At 39.5% G+C, this 16527-nt stretch overlaps 1 protein-coding gene and 1 long non-coding RNA gene across 2 annotated transcripts; one reads left to right on the top strand and one right to left on the bottom strand.

Annotated features, from left to right (window-relative positions):
- Positions 1–705: 705 nt before the first annotated feature.
- Positions 706–2488, bottom strand: LOC146647592 (uncharacterized). The gene is made up of 3 exons (XR_014908555.1): positions 2015–2488; positions 1841–1921; positions 706–830 (listed from the first exon to the last, which is right to left on the bottom strand). It is a non-coding gene; the product is annotated as an uncharacterized LOC146647592 (long non-coding RNA).
- A 4389-nt stretch (positions 2489–6877) lies between these two features.
- On the top strand, positions 6878–13844 carry LOC146647591 (tripartite motif-containing protein 16-like). Its single transcript, XM_085389192.1, has 2 exons — positions 6878–8329; positions 12995–13844. Exons 1-2 carry the CDS (start codon positions 7058–7060, stop codon positions 13373–13375), a joined length of 1653 nt encoding a protein of 550 aa, XP_085245318.1. The 5' UTR covers positions 6878–7057; the 3' UTR covers positions 13376–13844.
- Positions 13845–16527: the final 2683 nt, after the last annotated feature.

Here is a 16527-nt window from a genome sequence, read left to right as displayed (position 1 = left end):
TGTCTGTGGAAACAAGTATGGAGGACACAAATGCACAGACGCAGTCGAGCTGTTTACTGCTGATGAGGAAGGAAAATAGTCTGTTGGATATTAAAGCAGCATTTATTAGAGTAAGAACAGATACTTGTGTCCTTCATTTGATCCCCGTCAATTTACAGAAGACTTAAGGACCCTTTGACTTCTAACATACAGCTGCATGTTTACAATTTTATTATTGATTTATTTCTAGCAAAGCGAGACTTTACTGATTAAAGACATATAATCAGACATGTTACTATTACTCTCTGAAAAAGACTCACATAAAGCAGATTTATCACAAGCAAACATCAAGACACATCCTTCATGGCTTAAAGTTGCAGTGGGACTCTTTCGCCATCTGGTGGTTGTAACAGTTATGACAACTGTTCCTGCATATATGTCCCTCCTCAGTGTGAAGAAGACTGGACTCCAAGCTGCTCCTGCTGATCACTGCGTGTTCCTCCTGTGTCTAAAATCTATTTCCATTATGAATCAGGAAACTGTTTGCACCAATCATAAAGCCAATAAAATACGTCACACACTAAGAAATAACAAAAAGGAATTGTGCATTTCAAGGAGATTTTTCCCTCGTTTTTTGAAATCATAACAATACAAACTAATGCAAGACTGTCATGTTTTCATAAGTTTGTAGAGACACTGTTCTGTTGTATTCTAGGACATAAGTCACTCCTCCTCCTCATCATCATCAGCACCCATGACCTCCTTTTAGTCTTTGTTTTGTTATTTTTCAGAGTTCAGGAGACGTTCTTATGGGATTTCCACAGTGTACAAGTACTGTTTAGAGCCTTTACCTAAAAGAAAAGAGTAAAGTACAAAGTAGATTTACTCACTGCAGGAAAATAATGCCTCAATCTCATATATTGTCTTATATGACAAACTGAAAGTGATGCATCAAAGTGTAAGCAGCATTTTCCTGTTACAGCTGGTCTAGATGGAACTGATCTGATCTCCTTTATGTGCAGGTAGATATCCAGTGGGTTTGCTAAGGGTCACAGATGAGGGGCTGTGTGAGATGTTTAATGGGAAAGGAAATAAAACCATTGTTCCAGACCTGCAGCTAAGATACTCGAGTATCTTCAAATATGAAGCTGAGTATTACTTCCATACTTTCCTCCACTGCTGATGACCTTGTTACCTGCTGCTCCCTGTTAATGATCAGCCTCAGTTCTGATAGTAAACTGTTGGCTCTCTGGGGGGAAGAAAGAAGTTTGTATTTGTTTAAGATACAATGAAATCATATTTTGACATATTGGAAGATGACATGGAGCTGAAAAAATACTACAGGTATAAATGGAAACTACAGTTTATTTCTGTTATTTCCTGTGATAGTGTTTGTACACTCGCTCATGATAACTGTTCATTCAGCTGCTGTTTTTGTCTGCTGGACATCTTTAGCTTTCAGTAAGGATGCATTCATAGATCAGCACATCTTTTTGAACCACATTTCTTATGAGACTCAGAGTTTACATTTTGGAAATGTGGTGAGACGTGGGGTAGAAAGAGACTGAAGCCAGCTTCAACCTCGGCAGTTTTGTGTGTGTCTGAAGCAGAACGATAAGAACTGTGTGGCCAACTCATCACACACATAATCCTGAATCAGAAAAACAGCATCAAGTGTTGTAATTGTTAAACACAGAAGTGTGATTTATATGTGGTTTTTACTGATGGTTAACACAGTCGCACAAACACCTGAAACTGATCAAAATATAAAACAACATATTAAACATAAATATGTGCCAGTTACCAGAACTTATATGTGGTTTCACTGAGGTTTAATTCTGCTCAGTTTATCAATACTCACTCATACAAAAGTTTGTTATGTTTTATTGATTATTTGGCTTTAGGTTTTCCAGTTTTCCAGCTGCTGCTGTTTAATGTTTGCCTGGGAAAAGAAATTTCAGTTAGTGTGGGAAGTTTGGTTAAGCTGGTGGAAAACAATACTGTTACACTGACCTTTTGGATAAGATTGTCTTACCTGTGGTTTCTCTGATGTGCACGACAAAACAGTCTCCAGGCAGCTTGAGTGCCCATTTAAAGGTTCCTGGTGGTACCAAGTGATTGAAGAGAGGATTGAAAAGCCATATTAGTTTATTGTAGATTGTAGTCAGTTGGCCAAGCTTGTAATGAAAAACGGTTCATTACTCGAAGCTTTCATCACAGTCCTCTTTGGTGACATCTGGTGGACAAATATATGAAGAGCAGCTTGAGTCTGCAGCTTATAATGAACTGCTTCATTATGATTGCCCACTCTGCAGAGCTGACAGCTTGTGTTTGATGTCATGTGACAGTTCTGTGTGATATCGGGCTGATATGTTGCTTTGAACGTGAATTTTTGGGGGGTGAAAAAATTATGTTATCATCAATCAATCATGTGGTCAGAAGAATCTGTGCTTACCTTGCAGGAATGTTTTCAATTGACAGATTGGGAAGTTTTTATTCAGTCTTGATGCTTTGGTGGATGTTAGCTCATATGCAGGTTTTGTAAAGACATGATTATACCCCTTAAGCATGCTAAAGTGTACCCTAACAATAAGCCATGGGTCACCAAATGCATCAAATCCTGTTTAAGGAAAAAGAGACAGGCTTTTAAAGAGGGGGCTGTTACTGACTTTCAGGCAGTCACCAAAGACTTGAAAATCGAGCTCTTGAAAGCAAAACAGATCTACAAAAACCTTCTTGAAAGAAAATTTGCTGCAAAACGTTTTGGGTCTGCCTGGACTTGTATGAAAACCATATCAGGGTTTCAAAATCCCCAGAGCAGCAGTCAGATCATTGTAGACGGTTTTAAGTCAGACAGAGATTTGAATATGCTTGATGCTCGTTTTAGTTCTTCTGAACTGAAACAGAAACTGAAAGATACTCAACACTTCATCACTGAACTCAGCGATGTCCAAAAGGCCTTTCATACAGTTAATGTGAACAAGAGCCAGGGCCCTGATAACATTAGTGCCGCCTAATTAAATCTTGTGCTAAAGAGCTCAGTCCTAAATTTCAGGTTATTTTCAATAAATTCTTTCAAATACAAAATGTGCCCTCGCTTTGGAAGGAAGCTGTCGTCGTTCATGTCCCTAAATCTAGTCGTCCAAACGTCCTGAATGACTTCAGGCCTGTTGCCTCACCTGAGTTGTCATGAAAGTCTTTGAAAACATCATCAGAAATGTGATTATGGAAGAGATTGAATATCAGCTGGATCCAATGCAATTTGCGCACAGGCCCAACAGAGGAGTGCAGGACGCGCTTTGGACTCGACTAAATCTGATTCTTAAACATGTAGAGAGTAAAGGGACTTTTGCAAGACTTCTTTTCATTGATTTTTCTTCAGCTTTTAATACAATACAGCCCCATATTTTAATGAAAAGACTTTTAGAAGAGTTTGAAATCAGGAAAAACCTGGTTTGCTGGATTTTAGATCTTTTAACTGACAGGTCACAAAGAGTGAGAATAAATGGGGTTCTGTCTGACCCAGTGTTCTCCTCCACAGCTTCTCCTCCAGGGTGTCTCTTATCGCCCTTATTATTCATTCTCTTTACAAACATGTGTCAGAGCAGATATGAAAACAGGGCCATCATTAAATTTACAGATGACTTTGTTATTGTCAGCTTACTGAAAGAGGGTGAAACTCACCATAGTCCAATCATTGATTAGTTTGTTCAGTGGTGGGAGGAGTCTTATCTCCAATTGAACATATCTAAAACAAAAGATATGGTTATTGATTTTAGGAAACAACAAAATGGGCACAGAGTCACTTTAATTAAAGGTCAGAAAATAGAGCAAGTGCAATCATATAAATATCTTGGGACCATAATCAATGAAAAACTGAACTTTTATTGCAAATCGGTCTGTAAAAAGGGTCACCAGTGCCTTTACTGCCTCAGGAAACTTGCTCATTTCCACATTGAGTGAAAGATTTGAACTTTGTTTTCTTGTTCTTTTATTGAGTCTGTTTTATCTTTTTGTTTGGTGCCATGGTTCAGTCAGACCTCTGTCACAGAGAAAAATTGACTGAATTAGTTAGTGAGATGGTCCAGTCGTCTGATAGATGAGTCACAGGCCTGTTTAGACTCCCTGTACTCTAAACAGGTACCACAGATGGCTTAATCAATCCTTAAAAATGGTTCCCATCCTCTACGGGGTGGATTTAGCTTCTTTCTTCAGGACGGAGGTTTCTAGTTCCAAGATGCAGGACAAAGCATTATAAAAACAGCTTTGTCCCTGCTGCTGTCACTGAACTCAATAAGAATTGTTTTTGATTTGATTCATTTTGTTTAATTACTAAATATGTGTTTTGTCAGGTTTCATTAGGTGTGTGTGTTTGTGAAGGGAGGCCAAATGCTATCATTGTTCTGTAAAGCAAATTTACCTGTGGGTATAAATAAAGTAACCTTAACTTAAAGCTTATAGGAGGTTGTGAGGTCACTGCCTCCACCTGATTATGTAATTAACCAGCAGACTGGTACGTTTATATATAATATACTATAAGTTATATCATTATAATTATGTGTACATCATATTTCTTATGTACATTTTAGACCTGGGAGCAGAAATGCTGATGAACTGGTTTTTATTCAGGAACAGGCAGAGCGTCCTCTCTTCCTGGCTCCATGTCTATAATTATGTCACACACTGATTCGCTCTCACAAAATCACCAAAACACGGCACAAATCCCACCAATGATTCAATTCCTTATAAATCTTTGAATCAGGTACTGAAGCAGTGACGTGCTGAATGAAGCTTCAGACGTCATTGATCACGTGACTCTGTTCAGTCAAACCAAGCCTCAGCACAGCGTTTCTGAAGCAGTGTGTTGATTTTTTGACACACGTGCCGGAGCTTCAGCTTCAAACGGGCCGTCACCATCAGAGTTGCTGGAACCATGTCCCACTACTGGCTACTCTGTTTTATTCTGTGTTAAGTTTTTGAATGTGAATTTTCTGTGTTAAGAATAACAAAGAAAATGTAATGAAGTGATTTTAAAGTTTAAACTTTGTGTTAAATCTTGTAAGTCAGAGAGAGAGAGAGAGATGAGGTGTGGGTGGACATCAGATGATCAAATGTCAACAACCTGATTGGCCCAAGTGTGAAGATGTGACGTCCACTGAGGGAAGGGGGGAGAAAGGGTGAGCAGGTATAAAAGTGAGGTGAAGAAGAGATTCGGGGTTCTTCCCTTTTGTCCTCTGTGAGATGAGCAGTTCAGAAGTTTGGATCTAAGAGGTTCACAGTTAAAATTCCAGCAGAGACGCTAAAAGGAGAACCACAGTCCAACCTGTGAATGTTTTTAACCCTTTGTGAAACAACAAAGGCATAAATATGATCATATCAATATTATCTACTGGGTCAGACTCATAGGATCAGGGATTAGAACTCCTTTTATCAGAGAGATGAAATCTACTTCCTGTACAGGGTTTTTTTGTGGGCCTACCGATCGACAGAAACTAGAGTCAATAAAAAAACTGGACATTGGCTCAATGTGTGTGTGGCACAGGCAAACAAGGACTGAGCGCTGTGTAGTCCCACATAAAGTCAGACACCTGGTCACCCTAGGTGGACCATGGCATGGTCTATATGGAGGATACAGACACTGCTGAAAACATGACTCTGTCTGGTTTAGATGATCAAATGTCTTTACTTTAGGAGGCTGTGGCTCAGAGTACATTCACATAATGCCTTTGAATAAATGTAAAAAGCTTGTTTTGCTCCTGCTTTGATTTCTTTGTCCAGGTAGAAATTCTGCTTTTTGCCTCTAAAATCTGAAACAGTTTGAAACAAAGTTTGGCGCTCTAATCCTCTCTGTGTTTGTCCTTTGGTCAGATGGTGATATTGAATGAAATATTCCAGTATTCAGTAGCTCAGCAGCTTTGTAACATGTGGTTTTGCACACTGTTCAAACCTCAGATGTTTGTGTAAACAAGTGTGGAGGACACAAACTGACGGGGGGAGGAACGACATTTACTGTTGATGTGTCTGACATTTAGTCTCCATGAGTTCTCATAAGACTGAAGAACTCTGTGATCTCTAACATGCAGCTGTATGTTTTGAAATCATGTGTCTCATTCTCTGGACTTTACTAGACAACGAGTGAAGAACATGTAACGAATATCATCTTTAAAGTGATGAATAATAACTCTGCCTCTGTGTCTTCATAAAAAGATCGTACTTCTGAAAGGTCAGAGGGCAGCATCCACTCTGGGTTTACACAGTTTTGCAGCTTTAGCTCTTCTGAAGTTCAGCACCTGCTTTTTCAACCAATCAGAAGCCAGTATTGTAGAGAGTTCATATTTCTTTTCATGCAATTGAATAATTTTGAATGTTTAGGTGAATATTTATATTTAGAGTATTTTCTCGATCAGTGTCTTCAGTCCTGACCCTGAGTGCGTACATTTAAAAATAAAGTGATATAACTTCTTTTACATTACTGTGAACTTCTTGTACAGTTTGACAGCTGATTGTTGTCGTGTTTGTCGTCATATGAAGATCGTTTCCTAAAGAGGACTGAACAGTCATTTAGCCTCTGGCTCCATCCATGAATCTGATGTTTGCTGTATAATCTGTGCTGTTAATAGTGTAATGGAACATATAATTTGTACATATAATTTCATATGTAATTATGATGATCTTTACCCATTAAGATTTTAAATGAAACGATAAACAAAGGCCAAGAAAACTGAGTTAAACTCCTGAGTCTACTATATATTTGCACCATGAAGAAATGAATTGTTAAAGTTTAACTGGGTCAGACTTGTTACTGCATGTTGTAACCAAACATACCACACCCTGCATCATGTGATTGGCTCTTGGTCGCTCAGTAAGAATATTTCTTTAGCGCCTCCCTTCACAGATGTGTCTGTATCAGGATGGGTCTAAACAACATGGTGTAAATGCAGTTGCTGGTGAGCCTCATTTCCTGTAGGAGGTGAACAAGAGCAGAGATCTGTTTCCCTTCAGAGCACAGAGGTTGTTTCTGTTCAGAGGAAGTGAAACTGTCTGACAGTCACTGAGAGACGGTGAAACGGCACAGCACATGAATCAAATGGATCAAACAAAATTCTGCTGTTCAGTCTGTTTGGATCTACTGAAGGATCCGGTGACTATTCCCTGTGGACACAGCTACTGCATGAACTGTATTAAAAGCTTCTGGGATGAAGAGGAAAAGAAGAAAATCTACAGCTGCCCTCAGTGCCGGAGGACTTTCACAGCGAGGCCTGCCCTGGAGAAAAACTTATTAGTGGAAGATTTAGTGGAGGAGCTGAAGAAGACTGGACTCCAAGCTGCTCCTGCTGATCACTGCTATGCTGGACCTGAAGATGTGGCCTGTGATTTCTGCACTGGAAGAAAAATGAAAGCCTTCAAGTCCTGTTTATTCTGTCTGGCATCTTACTGTGAGAAACACCTTCAGCCTCATTATGATGTGGCTCCATTTAAGAAACACAAGCTGGTGGAGCCCTCCAAGAAGCTCCAGGAGAAGATCTGCTCTCGTCATGATGAGGTGATGAAGATGTTCTGCCGTACTGATCAGCAGAGTATCTGTTATCTCTGCCCTGTGGATGAACATAAAGGCCACGACACAGTCTCAGCTGCAGCAGAAAGGACTGAGAGGCAGAGAGAGCTGGAGGTGAGTCGACAAAACATCCAGCAGAGAATCCAGGACAGAGAGAAAGATGTGAAGCTGCTTCAACAGGAGGTGGAGGCCATCAATCAGTCTGCTGATCAAACAGTGGAGCACAGTGAGAAGATCTTCACTGAGCTGATCCATCTCATCCAGAAAAGAAGCTCTGATGTGAAGCAGCAGATCAGATCCCAGCAGGAAACTGAAGTGAGTCGAGTCAAAGAGCTTCAGGAGAAGCTGGAGCAGGAGATCACTGAGCTGAAGAGGAAAGATGCTGAGCTGAAGCAGCTCTCACACACAGAGGATCACATCCAGTTTCTACACAACTACCCCTCACTGTCAGCACTCAGTGAGTCTACAGACTCATCCAGCATCAATATCCGCCCTCTGAGCTACTTTGAGGATGTGACAGCAGCTGTGTCAGAGGTCAGAGATAAACTACAGGACATTCTGAGAGAGGAATGGACAAACATCTCACTGACAGTCACTGAAGTGGATGTTTTACTGTCAGATCCACCAGAGCCAAAGACCAGAGCTGGATTCTTAAAATATTCATGTGAAATCACACTGGATCCAAACACAGCACACAAACAGCTGTTATTATCAAAGGGGAACAGAAAAGTAACAGTAATGAAACAAGAACAGTCTTGTTCTGATCATCCAGACAGATTCACTGACATGTGGCAGGTCCTGAGTAGAGAGAGTCTGACTGGACGTTGTTACTGGGAGGTGGAGTGGAGAGGGGGAGGAGTTGATGTAGCAGTCGCTTACAAGAATATCAGCAGAGCAGGGAGTGGGTATGAATGCTTATTCAGACGTAATGACAAATCTTGGTCATTAAATTATAACAACAATAAGTTTACATTTCAGTACAACAACAGTTTTACATTTTGGCACAACAACATCCAAACTCCTGTCTCAGGTCCTCGTTCCTCCAGAGTAGGAGTGTACCTGGATCACAGAGCAGGTATTTTGTCCTTCTACAGCGTCTCTGAAACCATGACTCTCCTCCACAGAGTCCAGACCACATTCACTCAGCCGCTCTATGCTGGACTTTGGCTTCACTATGTTGGAGACACAGCTGAGTTGATTAAGCTCAAATAGACTGAAGTCTTTCATATTGTGGGTTTAAATCTGTGTTTTAGTTTCATTTTATTTTCTCTCCATCATTTCTGCACAGAGATCAGCTGTCAGTCAAACATTATGGGTGGTACCTCCACATCTTCTAGTTGTTCTCTTGATGTTTCTGAGTTTTTAAAGGAGATCTTTCCTGTGACTGTTTATGGAGGCTATCACTGCTCATCATCATTTTGATTTACTAAAATATTTCTCCACATCAAAATGTAAACTTCTCTATCCTCTAAATGTTTCTGGAATATTTGTATTGAACAATGTCGACATTTCTCTTTATGAGTATGGCAGACCATGTGTGTGTGTTTGTTTTTGTCAAAATCATCAAACAAATGAGGAAAAACTGTGATTTTAATGAATGAATTCATATATTGTGTTGATGTTTTATTGTGTGAATAAACTGGAAGGTTTGACTATAAATCAAACTTTGAACAAAGTCTTTTCTTCTGTCTTCATTCCAGGATCTCACTCAAATCTGATGCAGAAAATATGAAACTAATCTGAGAGAATAACTGAAGCAGTTTTCCTCCTGAAGCATCACAAAGTTCAGAGTTCATGTTTAGAGCAGAAGATTCAGCAGTCGCTATGTGACCTTTCAACTTTCTTCACTACAGTATTAGTCAATGTCAAGTCAAAAGAAACTTTATTGTAATCTCTACTATATCTGGTGCAGCATACAGAGACACAAGACTATGGGGCTCTGGTTAGATCAGTGCAAAAAAGGCAATAAATAGATAAAGAAAGGAGAAGAAAATAAATAAAAGCTTAAGTCTAAGGTGATCAAGAAACTTCTCAATTAGAATTTACAGTTCGGAGTTTAAAGTGACCAGTGTAGCAGCTTGTAAACCTGGAGTAAATAACCACGAATGCTGAGTGGTGTGTGAGTGGAGTCTTCCTGAAGTCGACAATCATCTCCTTACACTTGTTAACAACAAATCATTTCAAATGAAGTCTATTACAGTTTAACAACTAGTTGATGTGTACAGTGAAACAGTCATGTGACCACAGAACAGGTGAAGACTGAACTGAGGTGAGGATGACAGTGTTTCAAAGGTCACTTTCTGTTGTGTTCAAAGATTTCCTTCAGATATGGTCTTTAATCAGTAAAGCCAGTGATACAGCAGTGTCATTAGCTGTGTTATTGGCACCATGCTGTGTTTATGTATGTGTTTAATTCTGTCTGAGGATGTCTTCAGCATGAAATGATCATTTGGACACAAGTGCACAGACGGAGTCGAGCTGTTTACTGCTGATGAGGAAGGAAAATAGTCTGTTGGATATTAATACAAATTCATAAGCCTGAAAACAATGTAAATACACTGCGAAATTGTTTTAAATTGGTTATTTTTCATGTTGCATTAATGGTTGTCATTTGATTCAAGAGAACTGCGATCTGTACATCAGTAATCGGCTAGTAAGTCTTTTCTGGGATCGATTGGTAATGGCTTCTTTCTCTACCAGGGGGCTTTCGCGCGCTCTCTCCTCATTACAAAACTAATGCAGAAGAAAAGCATCTCAAAATCACCCTCGTCATTCTTTCCTCCGTGTTTTAAGGTAATGGTGATCAAAACATGATATTTTATACTCTGTACGTTGTTGAGATATTTTATAGGTAGTCTTTCGTTATTTTGTGAGCTTCAGAAACATTTTATTATAGATTTTTAGTGGGTAGACCGCGGTTTTGAGCCTCAGTTGCACAATGGCCATTAAGCTAACGGCAGGAGCTACAAACGTTTCTATTGTTATCTATTTTGTACAGAAACATGTTCAGATACAAATAGTAAGCACTCAATTGTAATTTTTGGGTTATTAATTAGCTCTTTCTTCCACTGTGTGACATTGAGCAGTACGCAATGTGAATTACTTATGTTCATTTTTCATTGCATTAAACTACTGCATGAGAGAATCACTTGAAAATCACTCGTAATTTCCCCTCTGCTTTCAGGGGTGTAACATAACTGCGCAATACAGCTGCAGTGAGCAAAGCTTTGGATGTCCAGTTAAGAAATTAAAATACTAAAGCTAAGTAGGTGAAGCAAGCATGCAGTTAATGACTTTTTTACACCACAGTACACTTGGCATTAGGACTGCCAAGATTAGTCGACTAGTCATTATTACGTCGTTTATCAAAATCGTAAACCACTAATTTAATAGTCGACGCGTCGTTTGAAGCTTTGTAAGATCCTGAAAGACAGGAATAAGCAGTAGGATTTAAGAGTGTAATAACGGACTGAAACAGAAGATGGCAGCAATGCATGTTCAAGCATGCCAGCTGCCGTTAAAGGCAAAAGAAGAAGAAGCAGTCTCCGGCATCGTAGCTCTGTCCAAATTCAGGGGCGGCATCCTTCGGAGGCCGCATTTGTAGGCCGATTGCGTTACAGCGACGCGACGAAGGCTCCGACAAATGCGTCGTCCTTTTCCCCGGATTTGGAGGATGGGTCATGCTAGTGCAGTAAGCTGTGCGTCCAATGGATGCATGGTCTGATCAGTCAACTAATCGCAAAAATAATCGGTGACTAGTCGACGATCAAAATAATCATTTGTGGCAGCCCTACTTTGCACTGGTCATTTGTATAACAATTCTTACATAATGAGTGAAACATATGTTTGATTTATTGTAGACAGTTGTTCCCATGCTTATTTTGAGAAAAAGTCAACACGTGAGATTAGTTGTTTCAAGAAAAACTGCCATGGCTGCTGTACCCTCTACAAAATGCCTTGTTTAGATGAGTTAAGAGTGTAACAAATTCATCCTGTTTAATCCACAAGGGCAGGGGTGTCAAAGTCCTGAAACTTTTACATGTGTCCCTGCTGCAACACACCTGAATAAAATGAGTAGGTCATTAGCAAGAGTCTTGACTACATGCTGAGGTGGGAACCCCTAAACCTCAACATTTTTAACTTAACATTCAGCAATTATTTCAACTCAAAACGTTCAGTTATCAGCATTCACACTGCAGTTTCTTCAGAAAATGCATTTTCTAGTTTGAAATAAATGAAAGTGTTGGGAAAAAATGTACTTCAACAATAAAAATGCTTATATTGTGCCACGTTCATTCATGAGCTGCTATAACATGAATCTAATGGCTGAATTGTCACCTCAGTATGCAGTCAGGGCTCTTGCTAATTAATCTAATTTTATTGAGGTGTGTTGGAGCAGCGACACATGTAAAAGTTTCAGGACCTCAAGGACTGGAGTTTTGACACCTGTGCACAAGGGTGTAACCAGCGTTATCATGGAGCGCTTTATTATTATCTCAAAAGGTACTATACCAATAAAGTTTTACCTTACTTAAATCATCGCCACAAGGCATTTCGTATAGGCTAAGTTACTAGTTAACAAGGTTAGCTAGGTCACAGTTTTAACTGCATATTGTAAATCAAACATAACAAACCCTGGCACTGATAAAATAAGCATTTATGACTTGTTGTTGCCTCCCTTCACAGATGTGTCTGTATCAGGATGGGTCTAAACAACATGGTGTAAATGCAGTTGCTGGTGAGCCTCATTTCCTGTAGGAGGTGAACAAGAGCAGAGATCTGTTTCCCTTCAGAGCACAGAGGTTGTTTCTGTTCAGAGAAAGTCAAACTGTCGGACAGTCACTGAGAGACGCTGAAACGGCACAGCACATGAATCAAATGGATCAAACAAAATTCTGCTGTTCAGTCTGTTTGGATCTACTGAAGGATCCGGTGACTATTCCCTGTGGACACAGCTACTGCATGAACTGTATTAAAACCCACTGGGATGGAGAGGAAAACAGGAAAATCTACAGCTGCCCTCAGTGCCGGAGGACTTTCACAGCGAGGCCTGTCCTGGTGAAAAACACCATGTTAGCAGATTTAGTGGAGGAGCTGAAGAAGATCACATCCAGTTTCTACACAACTACCCCTCACTGTCAGCACTCAGTGAGTCTACAGACTCATCCAGCATCAATATCCGTCCTCTGAGCTACTTTGAGGATGTGACAGCAGCTGTGTCAGAGGTCAGAGATAAACTACAGGACATTCTGAGAGAGGAATGGACAAACATCTCACTGACAGTCACTGAAGTGGATGTTTAACTGTTGGATCCACCAGAGCCAAAGACCAGAAATCACACTGGATCCAAACACAGCAAACAAAAAGCTGTTATTATCAGAGGGGAACAGAAAAGCAACAGTAATGAAACATCAACAGTCTTATTCTGATCATCCAGACAGATTCACTGGATGGTCTCAGGTCCTGAGTAGAGAGAGTCTAACTGGACGTTGTTACTGGGAGGTGGAGTGGAGAGGGAGAGTTGATGTAGCAGTCGCATACAAGAATATCAGCAGAACAGGATATGAATCGAATTTTGGATGTAATGACAAATCTTGGTCATTAGATTGTAACAACAGTTATACATTTTGGTACAACAACATCCAAACTCCTGTCTCAGGTCCTCGTTCCTCCAGAGTAGGAGTGTACCTGGATCACAGAGCAGGTATTTTGTCCTTCTACAGCGTCTCTGAAACCATGACTCTCCTCCACAGAGTCCAAACCACATTCACTCAGCCACTCTATGCTGGACTTTGGGTTCACTATTATGGAGACACAGCTGAGTTGATTAAGCTCAAATAGACTGAAGTCTTTCATATTGTGGGTTTAAATCTGTGTTTTAGTTTCATTTTAGTTTCTCTCCATCATTTCTGCACAGAGATCAGCTGTCAGTCAAACATTATGGGTGGTACCTCCACATCTTCTAGTTGTTCTCTTGATGTTTCTCAGTTTTTAAAGGAGATCTTTCCTGTGACTGTTTATGGAGGCTATCACTGCTCATCATCATTTTGATTTACTAAAATATTTCTCCACATGAAAATGTAAACTTCTCTATCCTCTAAATGTTTCTGGAATATTTGTCTTGAAAAATGTCGACATTTCTCTTTATGAGTATGGCAGACCATGTGTGTGTGTTTGTGTTTGTTTTTGTCAAAATCATCAAACAAATGAGGAAAAACTGTGATTTTAATGAATGAATTCATATATTGTGTTGATGTTTTATTGTGTGAATAAACTGGAAGGTTTGACTATAAATCAAACTTTGAACAAAGTCTTTTCTTCTGTCTTCATTCCAGGATCTCACTCAAATCTGATGCAGAAAATATGAAACTAATCTGAGAGAATAACTGAAGCAGTTTTCCTCCTGAAGCATCACAAAGTTCAGAGTTCATGTTTAGAGCAGAAGATTCAGCAGTCGCTCTGTGACCTTTCAACTTTCTTCACTAAAACAGCTTCATTACAGAGAAACAAGTCACATTTTCTTCATGTTCTTAAGTCCTTTAAAATGTTTTAATGGTCCTTGAATGCAGCATCAGTGTGGCAGGTTTAAAAGGTCACTTTCTGTTGTGTTCAAAGATTTCCTTCAGATATGGTCTTTAATCAGTAAAGCCAGTGATACAGCAGTGTCATTAGCTGTGTTATTGGCACCAGGCTGTGTTTATGTATGTATTTAATTCTGTCTGAGGATGTCTTCAGCATAAAATGATCATTTGCTCAGCTGCTGTGTCTCATCTCTTATCAGACATTGGTTGGAACAGAGTTTTGTTGCTGACCATCTGACAAGAGGGTGAAGAAAAGCTTCAGGCTTCATTTGGACACTACGTTGGACAGAAGTCTCCACAAAAATGACTCAGAAACACAAATATTATTAATGAAAGTCCAAATGTCAAAAAGGGGTCATACATGATCCTGAGAAATGTCCTTGAACATTTGAACATGAGTCAGAGGGTTGTCAGGTTTCTACACTGCATCGTGGCATCAAGCCTGAGATGTCTGTGGAAACAAGTATGGAGGACACAAATGCACAGACGCAGTCGAGCTGTTTACTGCTGATGAGGAAGGAAAATAGTCTGTTGGATATTAAAGCAGCATTTATTAGAGTAAGAACAGATACTTGTGTCCTTCATTTGATCCCCGTCAATTTACAGAAGACTTAAGGACCCTTTGACTTCTAACATACAGCTGCATGTTTACAATTTTATTATTTATTTATTTATTTCTAGCAAAGCGAGACTTTACTGATTAAAGACATATAATCAGACATATTACTGTTACTCTCTGAAAAAGACTCACATAAAGCAGATTTATCACAAGCAAACATCAAGACACATCCTTCATGGCTTAAAGTTGCAGTGGGACTCTTTCGCCATCTGGTGGTTGTAACAGTTATGACAACTGTTCCTGCATATATGTCCCTCCTCAGTGTGAAGAAGACTGGACTCCAAGCTGCTCCTGCTGATCACTGCGTGTTCCTCCTGTGTCTAAAATCTATTTCCATTATGAATCAGGAAACTGTTTGCACCAATCATAAAGCCAATAAAATACGTCACACACTAAGAAATAACAAAAAGGAATTGTGCATTTCAAGGAGATTTTTCCCTCGTTTTTTGAAATCATAAGAATACAAACTAATGCAAGACTGTCATGTTTTCATAAGTTTGTAGAGACACTGTTCTGTTGTATTCTAGGACATCAGTCACTTTTTAAATGCATGCTACTCCTCATCATCATCAGCATCATCATCAGCACCCATGACCTCCTTTTAGTCTTTGTTTTGTTATTTTTCAGAGTTCAGGAGACGTTCTTATGGGATTTCCACAGTGTACAAGTACTGTTTAGAGCCTTTACCTAAAAGAAAAGAGTAAAGTACAAAGTAGATTTACTCACTGCAGGAAAATAATGCCTCAATCTGATATATTGTCTTATATGACAAACTGAAAGTGATGCATCAAAGTGTAAGCAGCATTTTCCTGTTACAGCTGGTCTAGATGGAACTGATCTGATCTCCTTTATGTGCAGGTAGATATCCAGTGGGTTTGCTAAGGGTCACAGATGAGGGGCTGTGTGAGATGTTTAATGGGAAAGGAAATAAAACCATTGTTCCAGACCTGCAGCTAAGATACTCGAGTATCTTCAAATATGAAGCTGAGTATTACTTCCATACTTTCCTCCACTGCTGATGACCTTGTTACCTGCTGCTCCCTGTTAATGATCAGCCTCAGTTCTGATAGTAAACTGTTGGCTCTCTGGGGGGAAGAAAGAAGTTTGTATTTGTTTAAGATACAATGAAATCATATTTTGACATATTGGAAGATGACATGGAGCTGAAAAAATACTACAGGTATAAATGGAAACTACAGTTTATTTCTGTTATTTCCTGTGATAGTGTTTGTACACTCGCTCATGATAACTGTTCATTCAGCTGCTGTTTTTGTCTGCTGGACATCTTTAGCTTTCAGTAAGGATGCATTCATAGATCAGCACATCTTTTTGAACCACATTTCTTATGAGACTCAGAGTTTACATTTTGGAAATGTGGTGAGACCTGGGGTAGAAAGAGACTGAAGCCAGCTTCAACCTCGGCAGTTTTGTGTGTGTCTGAAGCAGAAAGATAAGAACTGTGTGGCCAACTCATTACACACATAATCCTGAATCAGAAAAACAGCATCAAGTGTTGTAATTGTTAAACACAGAAGTGTGATTTATATCAAAGTCAAAGTCAGCTTTATTGTCAAGGACCATATACGTACAGTCATACACAAGAATTTGAAATTGCAATCCTCCCATGGCCCCCAGTGTACACTAAAACAATATAAAGATAAAAGGATAAAAATAAAATAAAAGTTTTATGCACAACACAATACAATACTATGCAATTATTTAAACAGCAGTGTCCAACACAATCATAGTGATTGTGGACAAGTTTGTGTGCAAGTGGGGGTGGGGCGGTCAGT

The sequence above is a fragment of the Rhamphochromis longiceps genome, linkage group LG18, assembly GCF_057381845.1.
Source record: "Rhamphochromis longiceps isolate RC_006_pf linkage group LG18, R_longiceps_female_GT1.1, whole genome shotgun sequence".
In the NCBI taxonomy this organism is placed as follows: domain Eukaryota; kingdom Metazoa; phylum Chordata; class Actinopteri; order Cichliformes; family Cichlidae; genus Rhamphochromis; species Rhamphochromis longiceps.
This window is presented reverse-complemented; position numbering and strand designations above follow the sequence as displayed.

Excerpts from the sequence above, each read along its gene's own strand:
- LOC146647591 (XM_085389192.1), top strand. The coding sequence starts at position 7,058 with ATGAATCAAATGGATCAAACAAAATTCTGCTGTTCAGTCTGTTTGGAT. Across the intron at positions 8,330-12,994 it reads GATTCACTGACATGTGGCAG|GTCCTGAGTAGAGAGAGTCT; the intron begins GTCCTGAGTAGA and ends GGATGGTCTCAG.